Consider the following 19,510-nt stretch of genomic DNA (forward strand, 5'->3'; position numbering starts at 1 on the left):
CTGGTACGCTCAGCTCTGCGGGTGACTCCGTCAGACAGCTCCAGAGGCCAGTGCCTCGGATTCTTGGGTTGTGAGTACTGATTAGCTTTGTTTGTGCCCTGAGCTCATCCGTCTCCCACGACGGCCCTGACGGCCTTGCTGTTTGGGGGACCGTGGGCTGTGAGAGGTGGTCGGCGTTTACGGCATTTGGGAAACAGAAGAGGCGTTTTAAAGATCCTGCCTGAAGCGGTGCTGCTGGCGGAGGGCCGGAGCCTCAGGTGCCGGAGGCCCAGGGGGAAGGAAGGGCCTGCCCCCTTCCGAGGGGGTGATTCAGGGCCCTCTGCGCGGGGTGCCAGGCAGCAGGCTCATTGTTCAGCTCGGCTGATCTTCGTGAACCCCAACTTTGCAAATGGGCTGTTACGTCCACGAGGGCCCAGCCGTATGGAGCAAAACCTATTTCCTCCGAGGGCACCCAGCCCGCTCGATGCCGGCAGACTTCCTCACGTGGGAGTCACTGAGAACAACCCTAGAGTGATTTCCTTCTGTTGCTGCTTGTTTATCCTCCAGCCACGGGTGAGCCAGCCCGCTCACGAGTGGCGGTGGTTCTGCTTGCGAAATCTCACAGGAACAATGAGACGACGCTGGCTGGTCAGGAGCCCGGTTCCCAGTCACCCGGGAGGCGGCCCTGCAGTTTCGCAGAGACGGGGCCGGTGGCACGAGAACCCGCTAGTGTCACCGCTGTGCAGGGGGCCGGGGCCGGCTGGGCAATGGCCTCTGAGGTGGGTTACGCTGGGGTGATGTTTAAGAGAGGAGGGCGAGGCGAGGAAAGAACAACACTGACCACACTTCACACAGAGACCGACCACATTTTTACTGCATTGGCTCCACGCTGGATTCCAACATGCTGGTCCAGAGCGTGGCTGGCTACAAGCTGGCAGGACCTCGACGGCTCCTCCCACAGGCTTTCCCTTCCCCGCCATGAACATTATTTCTTTTGATCCCACTCACTGCCCCAGGTGCAGAGGCGGTTATCAAAAAACACTTTGGATGCAAACAGTGAGTGGCTTACAACGCACGGATGGGGTGGGTGCAGTGTCCACTGCGAACGTGGAATCCACAGAAATGGCTGGAGAGGCAAGACGCCTCCTTAGTGGCTAATAGGATGATGGCATTCAAAACCCACAAGTGGCTTTTGTTTTCTTTTTGAATTCCTGGAGTCTATTGAAACTAATTGTTCCTAACATTATTTCATATTTGTAATCAAATGTCTGACCTGATTTCGGCCATGTTTGTTGGCATACATCTTTGAGTGGTGTGCCTTGAAGTTACTCAGACTGATATAGGATGAAGATTACAAATATCTGCATAAAAAGAGAAACTGTGTGACTCTATATGAAGATAACGACCGTCACATTCCACAGCACATCATTGGTTAATCTTTGAATCGTCAGGCATTATTTAAAATGAGAGAGAAGATAAGCGAACACAAGCGCCACGACAAAACAATCATAACAACGGGACCAAACCCCAATTTCTCGATTAATCATTTAAGAAGTGTACCTCTGTTTCTAACACTTTTCATTAATTGTTATTTTAAGCTCCAGTAGCAGGATCAGATTTCTGCTGCCTCTGGGCCGATGAGTTATGATCTGATCTCAAGTTCCAAGGGAAATGCTCAAAGTTTTATTTTCCCCCCGTTGAATAAACAGTACTATGTCTATTATCTCTTGTGTTAGAATAGTGTTGTCTTCACATAAGACTCAACTCATGGTATTAGTCATTCATTTCCTTGAACACAGACACCCTCATGCGTGCTGACAGGTTTATAAGGATGCGGTGGCAGCCGTAGCTCTGGGAGCTGCTAGATGACCGACCTTGATTTCTTGCCGTCCTGAGTGATGGAGCCCGGGTGTGTCTGGTTATTGTCCGCTTTCTCTCCCAGATGCTGGGCTTGTCTGGAAGATTAATACATTAACAAGAGCTGAAGGTCCGGGGTTGCACATCTTCAGACATGTTTATTAGCAGATGGCACACAGGATTCAAAGGTCACCACAAAAGTGACATTTTAAAGTGAAACAACAATATTTATGTTCAGATAGTCTACTGATGAGATCATGTGGAAATGGTTTCGATTAAATTAGCTTATAAATGGTTGCCAATCTATAGACAACTTAAAATGCCATGTCTGTTTACCAAATGTTTTTTTCTCACGCTCTCACCTTTTAAATATTAATGACCAAATGCTGTGGGTGTTTCTTTGGTGGGGGGGGTGGTTAAGATTATTTAACTGCAGGATTAGTATATTTGGTTTTGACTTCCTAGGTTATCCAGTTTTTTTCGTTCTAAAAATGTTATCTATCTCCTGTGTGAGTTCTGAAATCTCACCTGCTGTTATTTCTGCTTTGAAAGAATTTGGATTCCGCTGTTGTTAAGTACGATGGCTTGCAATTTCTTTAGTATAAATTGGGTCTCTGGAGAGACTTAAAGTTCAGTCTCTCAGATCAAAACTTATGTTCAATATCATAGAAGAGGTATGAGCTGGATTTCAGAAATTCTTATTAAATCTGCATTTTGGCCTCTGTAGCCCTTGGGAGCCACAATTTCGTGACAACGCGCGCTTGTGTTTCATGCAACAATGTGAAGAACAAAATGCAGCGAAGGGGAAGGAACCCTCCTCTCAGCTTCTTTTTTTTTTATCCCCCTCTCCGTCGTGCCTACTACCTAGAAGGAATGTGAATGAAAACATTTACCTCAGAAAACGGTTTAGTTAGAGAATGCTCAACAGTCTGAAATGAGAATTCACCTTTTGCAAGTCTTGCAAATCTCCATGGTCAGCAAAACCCACAGAAATATTTCCAGCAAAGGCATTAAAATGCAGAAATAACGATCAATCAGTAGATTACAACTTTCACAGACATATTTACAGGAAACAAATATGACCATATAGACTGTTTCTCGTTTGTTTACATTGAATTGTATTAGGAATAATTTTGTAGGGTATAGATGTTATTGTCTTGAGTTTTTCACCTTATTATGTCTATCTTATTTTTCAGACAGTTACAAAATTACAAATGTAAGAACACAACAGAAGATGTACTCACTTTTCAAGAGAACCTTTTTCAATATTCATTGCCCCGTCCATTGGATCCAATCCTTGTTCAGAAAATTGTTTCAAGGCACTTAAAGCTGCCTAAAAACGAAAACAAACACACAGACAAGGAGATCCAGTTACTGACTTTCATGTATTAAATAGGCATGTAATGGTAAAAGAAAGCGTTGATACATAGTAAAGGCTATCATTTTCATTAGTCTAAATAGATGCTTTTCTGTATCATTTAACAAAACTACATTTAAGAGGCTGTATTATGATGGAGCAATGCATATACTATGAAGGCTTTATTTTTGTGTGTCCGGGGGAAGAGGTGGAGAGAGGAGTCTCCATAGATTTCATGCCTTATCCATAATTTTGTAAAATCACAATGTTTTATCCGCAAATGTAGAAAACACCTAGTAGAAGCCTGCCATTCTTTGATGATGAGTATTGCATCATTTCTCCTCACATTACTGAAACTACACATTGACTTCGTCCAGATGTGAGAACATCACATTTTTTTTCCAGCTTTCCAAAGTTAGCATAAATGCACTGTTCAATTTAATAGACATGTAGCCTCAAGCAAGTCACAGAATGTGAGCCCAGAAATGGACCAAATACACCCTTGCATACCGAGGGGATGGTATGATGGTATCCCGTGAGGAGAGAGAAAATTTGCGCTCCATGGGGCCCTGGGAAGGCAGGCCTGGCCGCGGCAGAGCCTCCTGTGGTGTGGATGTGCCGGGGATGCGGGATGTGGATGTGTGGGATGCTGAAGGGTGTTGACAGGCTGGTGGAGCCTCCCTGAATAGCTGGGAGGCATCAAAAAATGTGATGCTGATAAGATCTGCATAAGTTGTTGACACTCCAGTGTGCCGTCCAAACTGTTATTTCTTTGAATAAGAATTTGGTTCTTCTTCCCCTCCCCAAACCCCACCACTTCTCAGGTCAATTAGAAGAGCTTTGTTGTGTCTGAGATAGGTGTGAGCTGGCCAAAGTTGTTTGCATCTTGGAGACCCTGCTGGGTCACACTTTGGTCATCTGTATCTTCTCAACTGCCTCTGACAAAGAGCTAACTCTGCCAGTTGCTCTAACTTTTATCTGCCAGGGGCCCCTTGTGGGTAGCTGAGTGCATGATCTTGTCTACATCTCTTTATGCGTAATGTATGTTTTGGGTTTTGATTTTTCAGTTAATAGGCTTTATTTTTTTTTTACGGCAGTTTTAAGTTTGCAGAAAAAATGGAGCAGGGAGAGTTCCCATATATCCTCTCCCACTCCACCCTCTACACTGTTTCCCCTGTTATCAACATCCTGCATTCCCGAGGTACATGTGTTACAACGGATGAAATATCGATATATTATCATTAACTAAATCCAGAGTCTACAACTCTGTGTTGTACATTCTATGGATTTTGAGAAACGTATAATGTCACGTGTCCACCATTACACGTGTCCATCATACGGAATAATTTTATTGCCCTAAAAATCCACTGTGCTCCACCTGTTCACCCCCCTCCCTTTCCCCCCAATCCCTGGCAAACCCCACTATTATTATTTTTTTACAATCTCTATAGTTTTTTCTTTTTTGAAATTCATACAGCTGGAATCACACAGTATGTAGCACTTTCAGATTGGCTTCTTTCACTAAGCAATATGCATTGAAAGTGCCTCTATCCTCTATGTCTTTTCATCTCATCTCTTTTTCACTGCTGAATATACTCCATTGCGTGGATGTACCACAGTTTCTTTATCCTTTTGTACCTATTGAAGGACATCCCGGTTGCTTCCAGTTTTGGGCGATTATGAATAAAACTGCTATCAACATCTGTGTGCAGATTTTTTTGTGTAATATTTGTAATATTTTTCCTCTCTTCTCTCTCTGTCGTTCTGTCTTTTAAATCTCAACCCCTATATTCAACCAAAAAGGAAAACTATATCCTTTACGTTTTTTTTTAGGCTACTTCTTCCTTTCAGATCTCTAAGCTGGTCTCCCCAGTTCAGATGTGCTAATCTGAATGTCCACTCACGTCTGCAGCCCCAGCCTGGGTGGGCAGCGGGGGGGCGTGCTTGGGCTCTCCTCACGGGATACCATCATACCATCCCCTCGGTATGCAAGGGTGTATTTGGTCCATTTCTGGGCTCACATTCTGTGACTTGCTTGAGGCTACATGTCTATAAAATTGAACAATACATTTATGCTAACTTTGGGAAGCTGGAAAAAAATCTGGTGTTCTCACATCAATGATAATGTTTCATCATTATCTCTTTGAACCTGGAGTCCTGTGGGGATGTCAGTGTCCTACCCCACTACCCCGATCTTGGTCCAGGCTCCCACTGTACAGCAGCTGGCGTAGGCTGTAGTGGCAGGAGAGCACTCACATCGGTTGCGAAGGAGCAACGTGGCCATCTCACTGGGCACTGTTACTGGTTGAATTGTGTCCACCCCCCCACATTCATATGTTGAAGTCCTAAACCCCCATACTCAGAATATGGCCTTATTTGGAAATAGGGTGACTGCTGATTTCTGATATAATTAAGATGAAGTCATGCTAGATTAGGGTGTGGCCTGATTCATTATGACCAATGTCCTTATAAAAAGGCCAAATTCAGAAACAGAAACCCACACAGGGAGAACATCGTGTGAAGAAGAAGGCGGAGCCCGTAGTGATGCAACAGAAGTCAAGGAATGCCAGACTGCCAGCCAACCACCAGCAACTAGGAGAGAGGCATGGAACAGATTTCTCCCTCACAGCCCTCAGAAGGAACCAACCCTGCCAACACTGTGATCTTGGACTTCTAACTTCCAGAACTGTGCGACAGTAACTTCCTGTTGAATTTACTGTTGGTGGTCCTTTGTTATGGAGGCCCAAGCAAATGAATACAGGTACACCATCATTCCTCTTTAAGGACAGTAGAACCTCTTTCTCCTCTCTCTGATGTTTCCTTATATTATCTTTTTATTATAAAAATAGTTTTTCATTACAGAAAACTCATAATATGTAGGCAAGCAAAAAGCATGTGAAAATATCCACAGCCTTACACACCACTCACAACTTGGTGTACATCTTTCCATATCCTTTTCTGTCCCCTCCCCGTACGTACACTCTCTAACCTGGATCATATCCTAACACTGTTTTAGAACCTGCTCTTGTCATTGAACGTGAGCAGTTCTCCACCTCAACAGAAACATTTCAGCAGCATCATTTTGCAGGACTGCATAGTATCTCACTGACTTTACGTGCCTTTCTGTATTTAGCCAATCCCTAGTGTTGGACATTGAGGCCACACCCACTTTTTAAGCTGTTAGTAACACTGCACCAAGCGTCTTAATGGTTAAAAAGCTTTGAGCGCGTTCTCAATAATTTCCTTGTGATAAATTCCTAGAAACTGAATTTCTGGGCCAAAGGGCGAGCCCATTTGTAAAGATCTGATATAAACTTGCCCCTGCCCTCAGGGAGGTTGTACCTACCAGCACTCCGAGGAACATCGGCTTCTCCAGGTGCTTTTGTAATCACCTCTCAGAACCACTTCGGGCATCACTGGAGCGAACCAGTTTTGTCATTTTACAGCCCCACTTGATTTTTCATTTGTCCATCCCTACCATTTACCTCATTCGCTAGACTTGGCTTTGGGTGGTTTGGTTGCTTTCAAAAGTTAAATTCCCCCTCAAAAGACTCAGATTTGGACAAGTTTCCGCCTAAAAGAAAGAAATTCGCAGAGATATTTGATTCTTATTAAATTCAATTAGATGACCTCTGAGGTCCTTTCAAGTCCTGAAACGCTGAGGGGGCTGGGCAGCCTTCCCGGGTGACTCTGCCGAGAATGGTCCCGTGGGCGTGCACAGCCTTGTGGGCTTGTCACGTGGACCTGAGCTCCGCAGTCCCGCCTTCTGCGCGCGTGCGCAGAGGTAGGAGCCCGGCTCGCTCGCTGCTAACCTGTAAAGACCAGTCCGTGCCGGACCTCTCCAGACAGCCCAGCTAAGTGGGGTGGGCGAATGAACAGAGAGTTCTTTGTATACTCAACAATTTTCAACAAATGAACAACTATTTTGTTCTGATCCGTTAATATGTGAATTATTGGTAGGAATGCTGATTTTTATCACTTTCTTCCCAAACGGATTATTATAGACGTCTATTTCAGTGCCTTCTGTAAGAGTCTATCTGCACTGTGGTTGGTACTGCTGAATGAGACTTTTGAGAGCTCCAGGGCTTCTTGGTCCTGTTTTATTCCCAATAAGGCCAGAACGACAACCAAAACGAAATCGTTTTTTTGCAACTCACTTATAGGCTAATTGTAGCCCAGTTTCACTAGCTGCTTTGAAAATACTTGTTGCCTGAATACCAGGAACCAAACGTCTTACTTCACCGAGTCCAGGACCCAGTGACGCCTGTTCGCATCCACCCAAAACGAGATGCACATATGAGATGAAGGCGAGGTCTCAGGGAGCAGTTTGGGTGTTTTAGCTCTTGCAAAATCTCCTGGATGATTTAATCAACGTGATAGGCAGGTCCCCAAGTGCGGTCAAGATGCTTGTCATTGCTCCGGGAACGTCCTATCAGCTGGAATGGCGGAGTGCTCTTTCACTCGATGCCATGAAGGATTTTCAGAATTCTTGTGTGGCTGCTTCCCTCCAAAGGTATGTTTAAAAGCTTCCAAATAACATTCCTTTAACTGCCTGATGAGATAATTCAGCCCACCTCTTATCGATAACCCTGAATACAATCGCTTATAAATATGAGAGGACTTCTTTCTACTTGATAAAAGGTGATGAAGACACTTTATCTTCTCTGTAAACAGCGGTCGCTGCCATTTGCTGAGCATTCCTCTGCCACAGCCATGAGACCGGGTCCCTTACCTGCGTGACCTCAGGTGTTACCACAGCCCTGCAAGGTAGGTCCTTCCCGTGAGGAATTCAGCAACGTACTCGGGGTCACACGGCTAGTAAGTGGCAGAGCAGAGAGAGATGTGAACCCAGCCCACATCCTTGGTCACCTCACTTTATTTCCTTCCAACGTAAAAAGTGCCCACATTCAGCCTAGGCAACTTCAGCCTTAACTCCTTTCAATATCATTATTTCAAAATCACTCCTATAACCTCCTCCATACTCACTCTGTTGATTATTTCCCATGATAATGAATTGAGGTAAGCTCATGAAATGATCTCCATTTTCTAGAGGAGGGCTTCATTACCGTGTGGGGAATCACACAGTTCCCAGTCTCCAGCTTTTTTGGGGTCCCTGGGTTGACTTTCTGAGACCTCATTTGGCACTTCTATAACACTTGCAGTTTGGTTAAAACGAACTTGCTACAGCAATTATTTCATCACTTAGAATGAGCCAAAGGCCACAATTCCTTGCCTTCCCTCCCGTCGTTCTCAGAAGAGTTCATCTGTCAGCTTCCTGTGGTGGCTGGGAGGAGGGAGAAACGAGGTGCAGTGTCTGCCTGGGATTGTGGGGCGGAGGCTACCCAGTGAGAGGAGGTGCTGGGACTGCAAAGGTGAAACGGAGAGAGAAAGAGGGCTCGGCTGTGCTTTAGAGGGAGCGATAAGCCAAATGTGTTCAGGAAAGTCAGGAAGGGCAGGGGCTGCCACCCAGGCGCTGCTCTGACAGGTGCTAATAGAGCCCTGGCCCCGCCGCTTCCTCGCAGCTCCTCATGAGCTCCATGCGGAGTCAGGGGCTCTCCTTCCACTCACAACCCCCACTCATCACCCACTACTTCCCCTGAAAGGACACTTTACCGAGTAAGAAAATCCATGGAGTGAGATGGGTTTGCTTCGCCTGCTACAGCAAAACGCCCGCAACAATAGGATAATGCGGCAACCCCAAAACAGCCACATAACATTTAGCACGACCCAAATAGCGGTCATTTCAAAGAACAACGTACAACGGAGTAGCATTTCGAACAAAAACTAAAATTGAACAGTCCACCAAAATGTTTTACTGCGTTCGTCCAAATCTGTCCAGAAGATGGCAAACAAAATCCTTATATTTAAACTACCTGAGCTGAATAAATTGTTACTTGCTAGAGGCCAGTTGCTTTACAAAAAATTAAGAACTTTTTATAAATATGTGATGTAATATTAAAGGACACTTTGGAGTGAGAGAAAAATCAAATAGCCTTCATTTGGGGAGACATAGTTGAAGTCCGATTAGAAGCAAGTTCATACACACACACACACACATACACACACACACTGGAATATTACTCAGCCATAAAAAAGAATGGAATAACGCCATTTGCAGCAACGTGGATGGACCTAGAGATGATCATACTAAGTGAAGTAAGTCAGAAAGAGAAAGACAAACATCATATGATATCACTTATACGTGGAATCTAAAAAAGTGTTACAAATGAACTTATTTACAAAACAGAAACAGATTCAGACATAGGAAACAGATTTGCAGTTACCAAAGGGGACAGTGTGTGGTGGTGGGGGGAGATGAATTAGGAGTCTGGGATTAACATACACACGCTACATAAAATAGGTAAATGACAAGGACCTACTGCGTAGCCCAGGGAACTGTACTCAATAACCTATAATGGAAAAGAATCTGAAAGAGAATATATATATATATATACATATATGTATGTATAACTGAATCACTTTGTTGTACACTTGAAACTAACATAACATTGTAAATTAACTATACCGAAATAAAACGCTTTTTAAAAGAAGCAGTTTCTACCTTGTCCGTTACTGAGATAAAAGATGTTCAGCTCCTGCCGCCTGCAGGTCACCCTCTCAGCACGGACAATTTGCCATGTGATAAATGTAAACTAACCTCGGGGAGTTGTGGGGAGGAGGTAAATTTGGGTTCCTTAATGAACAACATCCTGAATGATGCTTAAACACAAGTTGTATAACTTCCCACACACTGTGGATTCGAGAATTTCAAAGATACACTAACATAAGTACCCAGAACCCTCCATATGGCTTTGACCATAAACAAACAGACAACTATATGATTTCATTTCCAAGGTCAGAAAATGTTTTCCTAGCAAATCAAAACAAACTCACTCAGCATCCTTTTGTATGTTACCACAGTCTACCAACTGGAGTCTTAAGCTTTAGCTTTATAATAATTTATACGTTCCGGGACTTTTTTTTTTTTAAGGTGTATCCAAGGCAATAGATGTAGCTTTGTTTGAAAGGAGAAAACATTTTAAAGTGTTTTAAATAAGTGGATGACATTTCCTTTTCTTATTCCTGTCTTTTGAGCTCAACACTTGTATCCATTTGTGTGTGTGTGTGTGTGTTTCCCTTAGAGGAGGGCATCTGCATAGATACATAGAAATATTTTTCTCCCCCAAAGATTTTACAACTGTTTTGGAAATAAAGCCCCACAGGTTCTAAAACAGATGTCACTGCCATTTCGTGTATCGCTTGTTTTGGGCGTAGTTATAGCAATGCCAGAAACATGATGCCAATAAGATACTTTCCATGCCTGTTTGTTGGTCTTGGTTGGTTCACGTGTGTGTGTGTGTGTGTGTGTGTGTGTGTGTGTCCACAGGATGGGGGTGAGCCTTTCCAGCCATTTCTGTAATTTCTAACTTTTCTCTTGTCGATCAGCAGTTTAGCAAACTGTGTTGAAACCAGTGCCTATTCTTCTTGCTTCTTTCTGCAAGGACTAAAGAGTTTGTAATGACAACACAGCAACAAGTCATTCTTTGAGAGACAACAATGGTTCATTAGCAAAATGTGAATTTTAACTCATCCCCTCAAGACGCGCAGTTCTTTTCAGTCTTTGAACAGGATGCCCAATGGATCCTTTTATTTCTTTTTTTTTCCATTTCACACTTTTCCCACCGATTTCACATCCTGAATCCCAGAAACAGACAGGCTGTTCCCATTAAAGTCAAGGGTAACCATACATGTCCGAATGTGGCCTTCATTTTGAAGTAAGTGTTCAAGGTTTGTTTTGTTTTGCCTTTTCCCCCTAAAGTGCTTGCTCATATGGAACTCTTCCTGGGAGCAGGTCTAACTGCTGGATTCATTTCAGAACGCACGTATTGGACATATATGCAGCTCATTAAATCAGTCTCCTTTAATGAGAAAATGATCGGCTTCAAACTGCAAACATCTTCATTTGCAGCTGAGGACCCCCCCTCTCTTCTCTTCCCAACAGTCTTTGAGACCGACTCTCCGTGAGGTCATTTAAAAATGACTGAAAAACCAGAAGGTCTTTTCTTCAGTAGGTTTGAAGTCTTACTGCCCAAAGAATGTGAATTTTAATGTTTCTAAGTTATCATTTTCTTACTTTGTATGGTCTATAACAAAATGCCAAGTCTCTCTTTATATAAAATAAAAGAAACCCAAAAGAGAAAATCGTATTTCTAATTTTTATCACATTATGATAGGAGCCTCGGTCTGTTACTTTTCAGATGAATCAATGGTAGGACTTTAAAAATAAAATAAGAAGTTGATTATACTGAGCTTTAATTAAACCATTGGCTGCCCTGCTTTCTAACAATTTCATTATAGTCCGCACTTTCATTTATGCTTACACAATCCTATGGGTTCAGGTGATTTCCACAAAATTGGTACCTTATAAAAAAGCTCTTACCGTTGGAACAAAGGGACGTCAGTTAAGGTGATGGCTACTCACTGTGCAAAAAAAAAAAAAAAAAAGAGGTGTGGGTGGTCGGAAGACGAAGGCATGCCTCGGACAGTCTCCTAAGGCAAAGAATAGGAATTTTGGCTCCAGAATTTGGGGAATTAGTACAAAATTGGGCACTTAAACTAGAGACTTAGCCATCACCTTGATTTCAGCAATCAGGCACTGACTGTTGTGTAATCCACGTAGCTGCCAGCCTTGACAATAATACAGAGCTGAACTTGAAGCAGAATTAACTGTGCTAAGGAATGTTTTCAGTGTGTTTAGAACACACTTGAGCCGCGACATCCATGCTGCTGTGGCTTCCTCCAGTCACGCTGTTTCTGTTTTACCGATAGCATTCCTTTGAAATTCCTGTGTTGTCTTTTATTTAATTATTTTCGCTTCAACAGAAAACCCCCTTTGTAACGGTGTTTACTGAAACATGGTGTTGGGCACGAAGGCAAGTGTCCATCTCGCTCTGAACTTGGCGGGATAATCGCCCACAAAGGTGTCCTACCCGCCAGAATCTGAATATGGCAAAAGTGATTTTGCAGATGGGACTGAGGTATGAACACTGAGATGGAGAGGTTATCCTGGATGATCCACGTGGGTCCAGTCTAATCACATGACTCCTTAAAACCACAGAACCTTTCCTGGCTTTGGCCAGAGAGAAAGACGTGGCCAGGAAAACATGCACAACAAAATGCAACGTTGTTAGTTTTGAAGGTGGAGGAAGTCAAGGAAGGTGTGTGGCCTCTATAAGCTGGAAAAGGCAAGGAGACCACTTCACCCCCTAGAGGCCCCCAAAGGAACTGCCGACACCTTGATTTCAGCTCAGCGAGACTCCCGTCTGACTTCTGACCCACAGAGCTCTAAGACAAGAAACACGTCTGTGTTGGGTTAGGCCACTCGGCCTGTTCATTTGTTACAGCAGCAAGAGAAAACTAAGACACTTTTCCAGTCATCTGGACAAGGAAGTGAACGGGCATGGCATTTGGAGTCTGTCAGGCCTAGATTAAAATGTCACCTCCACTGCAGACCAGCCGGGTGTCTTTATGCGAGTGACCGTATGTCTCAGAGCCTCGTTTTCATCATCCATAAACTGGAAACTACAACACTCACCACGTCGAATGGTTTGAGAGGTTAATGCCTGGGCTACAGTGGTGTTTTATACATGAAGGCCTTTAGTACACAACTTTCTCTGTTGAGCCCAACATTCAGTCGTAAAATTCTTTACGCTTTCTGTCTCCATGTTAATTTATGTCCAGTTTCCTGTATATTTCTATCAACTTTTTCCAGCACGTTGCTCATCTATCTCTCTTCTCGGAGAACCCTATCATTATGCCTTCCCCTTAATCAACGGCCATTCATAACTCCCAGCCCCAGAAAAACATCCTATGTTCTCGGCCTGGCACTCAGGGCCCTCCGTCAGCTGACACCGCTCTACCCCACAGCCTCACTTGCTGCAGGTTCATTAGTGTGTCTTCTAGAGTGTGAGTCCCCCAAACAGCAGACCAGTCACCAGCCTCAGGAACGCCTGGCAGGTGGCAGTGTTATCAACAAGCTCCCTGGCCTATTGGCCTAAAGACACATCGATATTTCAGAAGCCCTGCCCGCATGGATCTTCCGCCCTGGCCAGATTGATCTACCTCCTGTCCGGGAAGACATCGGGGCTTCCTACCTCCACGCCTCTGTTCCTGCAGGCTTTCTGACTTCTCAGCGTGGTCTTCTTGGATTGCCAGCCTGTGTCCCACCTGTGAATTTCTGACAGCCCCGGCCATTTGCCTCCCTGAACTGAGTCAACTTTAACGTGTTTACATGCTGTCTCCCAGGTAGTTGGTCTGTTGGGGCCATTTTCCTGTTTGAAATCGTCACAGTGTGTTTATAGAACATCTTCAAGGAACACTCTTTGATAGATTATCCATCCGCTTCCATGTGAAGCTCGCCCAGACACGCAAGTGCTTGCAGACGCGTTTCTTCTTCCTGTTTTCTCTTTATTCTCCTATCCCTTGCTTTCCTCCCCCTGTAGGGCCTCCTCCAAAACTTCTCTCCATGGAGGCTCTTTCTCCTCCCCGTCCGCACCCCTCCACCCCTACCCACAGGCTCTGCGGCCAGGGCACCATGGGATAGACCATCCCGGGAAAGCAGGGCTGGGTTGCAGCTATCCGTGTGAGAGAAGGTTCTCCTTCCCCATAACTAACCTCCAAAGAATACAGAGGATAGTTACTGTCTTTTCCAAACGCCCATCATGGGCTGCAACCAGCGCTCAAAGCTCAGCCTTCCTGGGGTCCTGTGAGGCTACAGAGGAAGTGCCTGGGAAACCCTCCCTGGGAGGACCCCGCAAAGGGGGATTTGCCTGAGACCCTCGAGATGGGGACGTCCTGCAACAGAGGACCAGAGGGGAGCCTCTTCCGCCCAAGGAGGCCTGGCTCTATGGGGCAATCGTGGCCGAATTCTGCCTCGGCAGCCCTCCCCTCTGCTGCCCCGAAGGTTCAATTGGGGTTTCTTGGTCCTTTGAGATTCTACTCCAAAGAGAATGAGAAGCATTCCCGCTGAACATGGGCGCACACTGCTCTGTCTATTCAGGAATGTCATTTGGGTTTGAGTATGTGATTGATAGAAACTTCCATTGTAGTTATTTCACAATTTTTACTGCCCTTAATGTATTCTTGGATTGCCTGGGGGGGAAGGATGGGTGGGAACAGAGAATGATGGTCAAACAATATAACGTATAAAGTTCTGTTTAATTCTGAACCTCTGGTTGTATTGCAGTCGAGTCGTAGGTGGTAAAGGCAGGCGGCCTGCAGGCCGTGTTGATTCTCTCAGTGGGTGAGGCACGCAGAGGTCTGACTTTTTCTTGGGGTCTTTGGTGGCCATCCTAGTGGTCAGATTGCAGGAGGGAGGGGCCAGAATAGACCTTCACCTCCATCCCAAGTGCCTCCTTAGCCTCCTACTGACACCTGATTAAGGTCCAAGCATGCACAAAAGTACAGAGAATAGTACACTGAACCCTCACCTGCTTATCATTCAGATCAAGAATTATCAGTATTTTACCAATCTTGTTTCATGTATCTTCATGTTTTTCCTGTAGTATTCCAAATCATATATCAGGTAGAGATACATGCCATTATCAGACCTAACAAAATTAACAGTACATCCTTTCTATCATCTAAATACCCAGGTCACGTTAAAATTTCCCTGATAGTCCCAATAATGTCCATTAAAGTTGGTTTTCAAATCTGTATCCCAGGGGCTTCCCTGGTGGCGCAGTGGTTAAGAATCCGCCTGCCAATACAGGGGACGTGGGTTCGAGCCCTGGTCTGGGAAGATCCCACATGCCGCAGAGCAACTAAGCCCGTGTGCCACAACTAGTGAGCCTGCGCTCTAGAGCCCGCGAGCCACAACTACTGAAGCCTGCGTGCCACAACTACTGAAGCCCGTGCGCCTAGAGCCCGTGCTCCACAAGAGAAGCCACTACAATGAGAAGCCGGCACACTGCAACAAAGAGTAGCCCCCACTCTCAGCAACTAGAGAAAACCTGCATGCAGCAGCGAAGACCCAATGCAGCCAAAAATTAAATAAATGAATAAAAAAAAAAAAATCTGTATCCCATCAGTTCACGAGTTGTATTTGATTGACCTTTTAAGATCTAGGAGTCCTGTGGCAGCAGAATAATGCCTCTCCAAGATGTCTGAGTCCTAATCGCAGAGACCTGTGAATGTTACTTTACCAGGGACTTTGCAGATGGGATAAACTGAGGGTTTGGAGATGGGATGATTAGTCTGGATTTCCTATGAGTCCTCAAAATTAGAGAACCCCTGCCAGCATTGGTCAGAGAGAGACATGATCCGAAGAGGGGCGAGAGGGACGTGACGTTATTGGCTTTGAATGTGGAGGAAGGGGCCAGGAACCAAGGAATGCAGGAAGCTTACAGAAGCTGGAAAAAGCAAGGAAACCTTCTCCCCTGAGCCTCCAGAGAGGAACACAGCCCTGCTGGCACCTGGATTTCAGCTCTGTGAGACCGTGGCTGACTTCCGACGACAGGACCGTCAGATAATACACTTGTGTTGTTTTAAAGCACCACTCCTCTACCAGGGGGACTGAAGTCACACGGAGGTGTAAACTCTGACACCAGGTTCTTTCCCGAGAGAGACCAGGCTGGTGTTGGGCCCGAAAAGGAGGCTCGAGGGCCTGCCTGAGCCGTCTGGGGCAAGGGGGGGGCTGGGGGCCTGAGAAGTGAGACTGGCTGAGCTGCAGGCCTCATCAGGCCGGAACCGAAGAGCTCCCCACCCCTCCCAAAGTGGGCTTCACCCTCAGATCAAGGCACCTAAACCCTTCTAGGACCTCTCGCTGCGCTCGGGGGTCCAGGCACCTGCGCTCCTTCTGTGCTGTGCCCGCCGCCTCCTTTCTGTTCCCTGACTGTGACAAGCTCGCCCCCATCTCAGGGACTCATGCTGGCCGCTCCCTCAAGCCACCCCCTCCTCAAGACCGGCTGCTTGTCAGCTTTCAGATCTCAGGCCAGGGAGGCCTCCCCGACCGCTCCGAAAACTCACATAACTGTGTTCAGTATCCTCGTAACGCTTGTCACGGCCTGTGATTATTTCCTAGACGGGGGGGGGGGTCCGGTCTGCCTGAGTCACGACTGGGTACCGTCCTTCATTCCACGGAGAGTCAGCGGGACCCGGGCTGGGTTAACTCACGATGACTGTCAGGCTGGTACCAGATACTCACTGCGCTAACCGGAACCTAAATAAAAGTCTGGTCATCAGCAGCTTGGTATGTCTTCCTAATATCAAAGGGCAACGTTTCCCTTGGTTTCCAGGATCTCCAGTCCGCTTGCATTTTCTCTTACAGCACCAGGCACCTCTTCCCAGTCTTCTGCTGGCTTTTCCTTCGTCTTGATCTTTAAGTCCATCCTTGGACCTCTTCTCTTCTCTCTGGATACTCTCTCCCTAGATGATTTCATCGAGGCCTATGGCTTAAATCCCTTATAAATGCTGACGGCCCCAAATTCCCACCTTCAGCCTAGTCGCCTGCCCTACAGTTCGCACACATAGCCGCCTGGCGGGTTTCTCCACTTAGGAGTCTTAAAAAGCATTGCAAACCTGCCCACATCCGAAGTCTGCATTATCGTCGTCGTCAGACATCCCCTCTGGCAGGAAAGGGAACCCCCGTTCAACCAGTGGCTCAGGCAAAACCCCTAGGAATCAGCCTCACTTGCTTCCTTTCTCTCTCACCTCCCACATCTGACCTGTTATCGAGTGCGGCCCGTTCTTCTTTGAAATGCAGCCAGAATCGAACTACTTCTTAACCACCCGCTCTGCCCCGGCCTCACCCAAGCCACCGTCACCTCCCAGCAAGACTCATGATGTAGCGTCCCAACCTCTCTCCCTGTGTCCGTCTCCGCCCACCTAAAGCCCATGCTTCGAACATATCTGGAAAGACAGATGTGAAAGGTAAATGAGAACAGGTCACGACCCTGCGCAAAGCCCCCCAGGGGCTTCTAGTTGCTCTTGGAACGAAACCCCAATCTCTGACTTGGGCCCGGAGCCCTCCGTGACCTCCCTGTCTGCACCTCAGTCTCATCAGCCTCCTTCTCACACTCTTTCAAGCCACAGAGCTCTGGCCACACCAGCCCCTCCGCCCCTCACAGGGCGCCCTGAGTTCAGTGCTGCCTCTAGGACCTTCACGTGCTTCTCCCTAGACCTGGGGCTCTTCTCCCAGGTCTCCGCGGGGCTCCGTCCCTCACCTCAGCCAGTTCTCTCCTCAACTGTCACCCCTCGAGACCAGGGGCCCTTCAGGGACCACGCACTCCACTCCTGGCCTGGCGTTCTCGCATCTCCTTACGCTGCCTAATTTTTAGTGCTTACTGGCCCTAAAATGTTATTTATCTATTTAACCAGTTCCTTTTTTATTGTCCACGTCCTCATTAGAAAGCAAGTTCCGTGAGGGCAGAGATTTGTCTGTTTTGTTCATCGCTAAATACTCAGCACCTAGAATAATAGACACTCACTACTTATTAGCTGAACGACTGAACGAATGGTTAAAAACAGTGACCAAGTTCAAGAATATCTAGCCACCTCATATATACAGTATAGTTTTAATAATTTTCAGAAGTTCCCTGTGGAAACGAGGGAGTAACTCATTTCCTCCATTTATTGAAACCCAGAGGTAAGCATTCATTTGATGTTTAAAAACTGATTATTCAGCTGAAGTGAGTAGCTGCTACACGTTGGTCTTTCAAATGCAGAGAATTAAGTCTCGTGATGGGTCTCCAGGGTGGGTATTCTCACACATTGTAAACTTATTTAATGCCAATGACATCACTGCAACTTTGGAAGAAATGCTATTGGAATTAACTTTAGTTTTTTTCTAGAAAGTCTTAATTTTTTTAAGCTAAATGTAGTCACTGTAAAGGTCAAGAAGTAAATTTTATCTTCTTTTTCTAGGTACCACTGAGAGAAAAGCACATCACTGATCTCACACTCGGTTTGGTAATTTTTAGAAACTCCATTAAAAGTAATTGTTAAAGTTTATAATTAAATAAGCATCTCAAAGGAAAAACTAGTATACTAGTTTTCTAAAAACATCCTCCTTAAGACAATATAATCAAACAAAGAGATTTACTTTGTGTTTAAATAATTATGATCACAAATGGTCCCCTTCCCCCCACCTCCACACCCAAATGAGAAGTAGTTTAGTATACTTTTGGGGATATGGTTTCGGTCTGCCAAATACTTAAGTACAAAATTCTCCTAAGTTGTTTCAAGAAACTGCTGGTACTCTAAGAGGGTTGACATTCGAATATATCCAAACACAGGTTTTGGGCGTTTTTTCCCTAATTGTTTGGCTGCAGATGAAGATGTACGGTTATAAGTATAAGAATTTATGTGGTGATCGGTGATGGAATCCTAATCCATCTTAAGCTGTCAGCGTGACAGCTGGCAGTTCCCAATGTGTATTAAGAGACAGCGATTTCTTTTTTCTTTTTTTTTGCCTGAGGGTACATTCCCTTTCAAAAGCAGAATATTTTTCTTCTTTTGCTTTCTAAAGATATCATGTTAAACTCCATTCTTAATGGTTAATCTTTTAAGGAGGCAAGATAAATTGGAGAGAAAATGTGAGAGATTTATAAATTGGGGGAAAATGCAACATGAGGCATTCCAATAAGCAATTTCAAATCAAAACCTTAACTTGGGCAAGGGACATTATATCAACCAACAGCATTCTTTAGAAATGCCTGACATTCAGTTGGATAGAATTATATATTGAAATAGATTGTAGGCATATGGGGGATGTTTTCCCTCTAGCATCTGGTAGTATCAAAGCCCAGGAGGAAGAGTAGGTCACCGTGCCAGAATTTAAAAGCTGCCTTTTGGATAAATATGTGGAAAGGATAGGAATTAAGTTATCAAAAGGCTAGAAGAATTTGCTGAAAGGGAGGAGGGTGCTAAAAGCAATAAGCTATTTGGAATTCAATAGCATGCAACTTTGGGGCCTTGTAGAGCTAGTATTGTTAGCCAAATAAGGGTAAAGTGATGGTTCAAAAGAGGAAAATTAATGAATAAGTACAAACATAAAGAGCAACAAGGCAATACCCTGATCTGTGAAAGTAAGAAGTACTTATAGAATCTCAGAGGCAATGTGGGATGAGCCCCAAGGGAAATCAGGTACCTCTTCTGTGAAGCCTCCTCTATATTTGGAAAAGAATAGTGACTGGTGATTTCTGTGCCCTAAATTAGTCAACATAAACTAACTGCTAAACAGTCACGCCAGAGACTCAGTGGTCATGGAAAGACCAATTGGGTATTGCTGGGCAGTGGACCCTGGTCAATCAAGGTCCC

The 19,510-nt window shown here is 45.2% G+C and overlaps 1 protein-coding gene across 31 annotated transcripts in view; it reads right to left on the bottom strand.

Annotated features, from left to right (window-relative positions):
- Positions 1-825: 825 nt before the first annotated feature.
- Positions 826-19,510, bottom strand: part of STAU2 (staufen double-stranded RNA binding protein 2) — a 287,834-nt gene continuing 269,149 nt past the window's right edge. For 16 of the 31 annotated variants that reach the window (XM_067017251.1, XM_067017246.1, XM_067017249.1 and 13 more), the window contains 3 exons: positions 3,081-3,169; positions 1,854-1,934; positions 826-1,340 (listed from right to left, as the gene is read on the bottom strand). In XM_067017251.1, the coding sequence (XP_066873352.1) occupies positions 1,331-1,340; positions 1,854-1,934; positions 3,081-3,169 (180 nt within the window). In that variant the 3' untranslated portion in view covers positions 826-1,330. Of the gene's footprint in view, positions 1,341-1,641; positions 1,935-3,080; positions 3,170-19,510 lie in introns of those variants that run through there. The other 15 variants (XM_059042941.2, XM_067017228.1, XM_067017244.1 and 12 more) reach the window with 2 other exon arrangements.

This window comes from Kogia breviceps, chromosome 17 (genome assembly GCF_026419965.1).
Source record: "Kogia breviceps isolate mKogBre1 chromosome 17, mKogBre1 haplotype 1, whole genome shotgun sequence".
NCBI lineage: Eukaryota > Metazoa > Chordata > Mammalia > Artiodactyla > Physeteridae > Kogia > Kogia breviceps.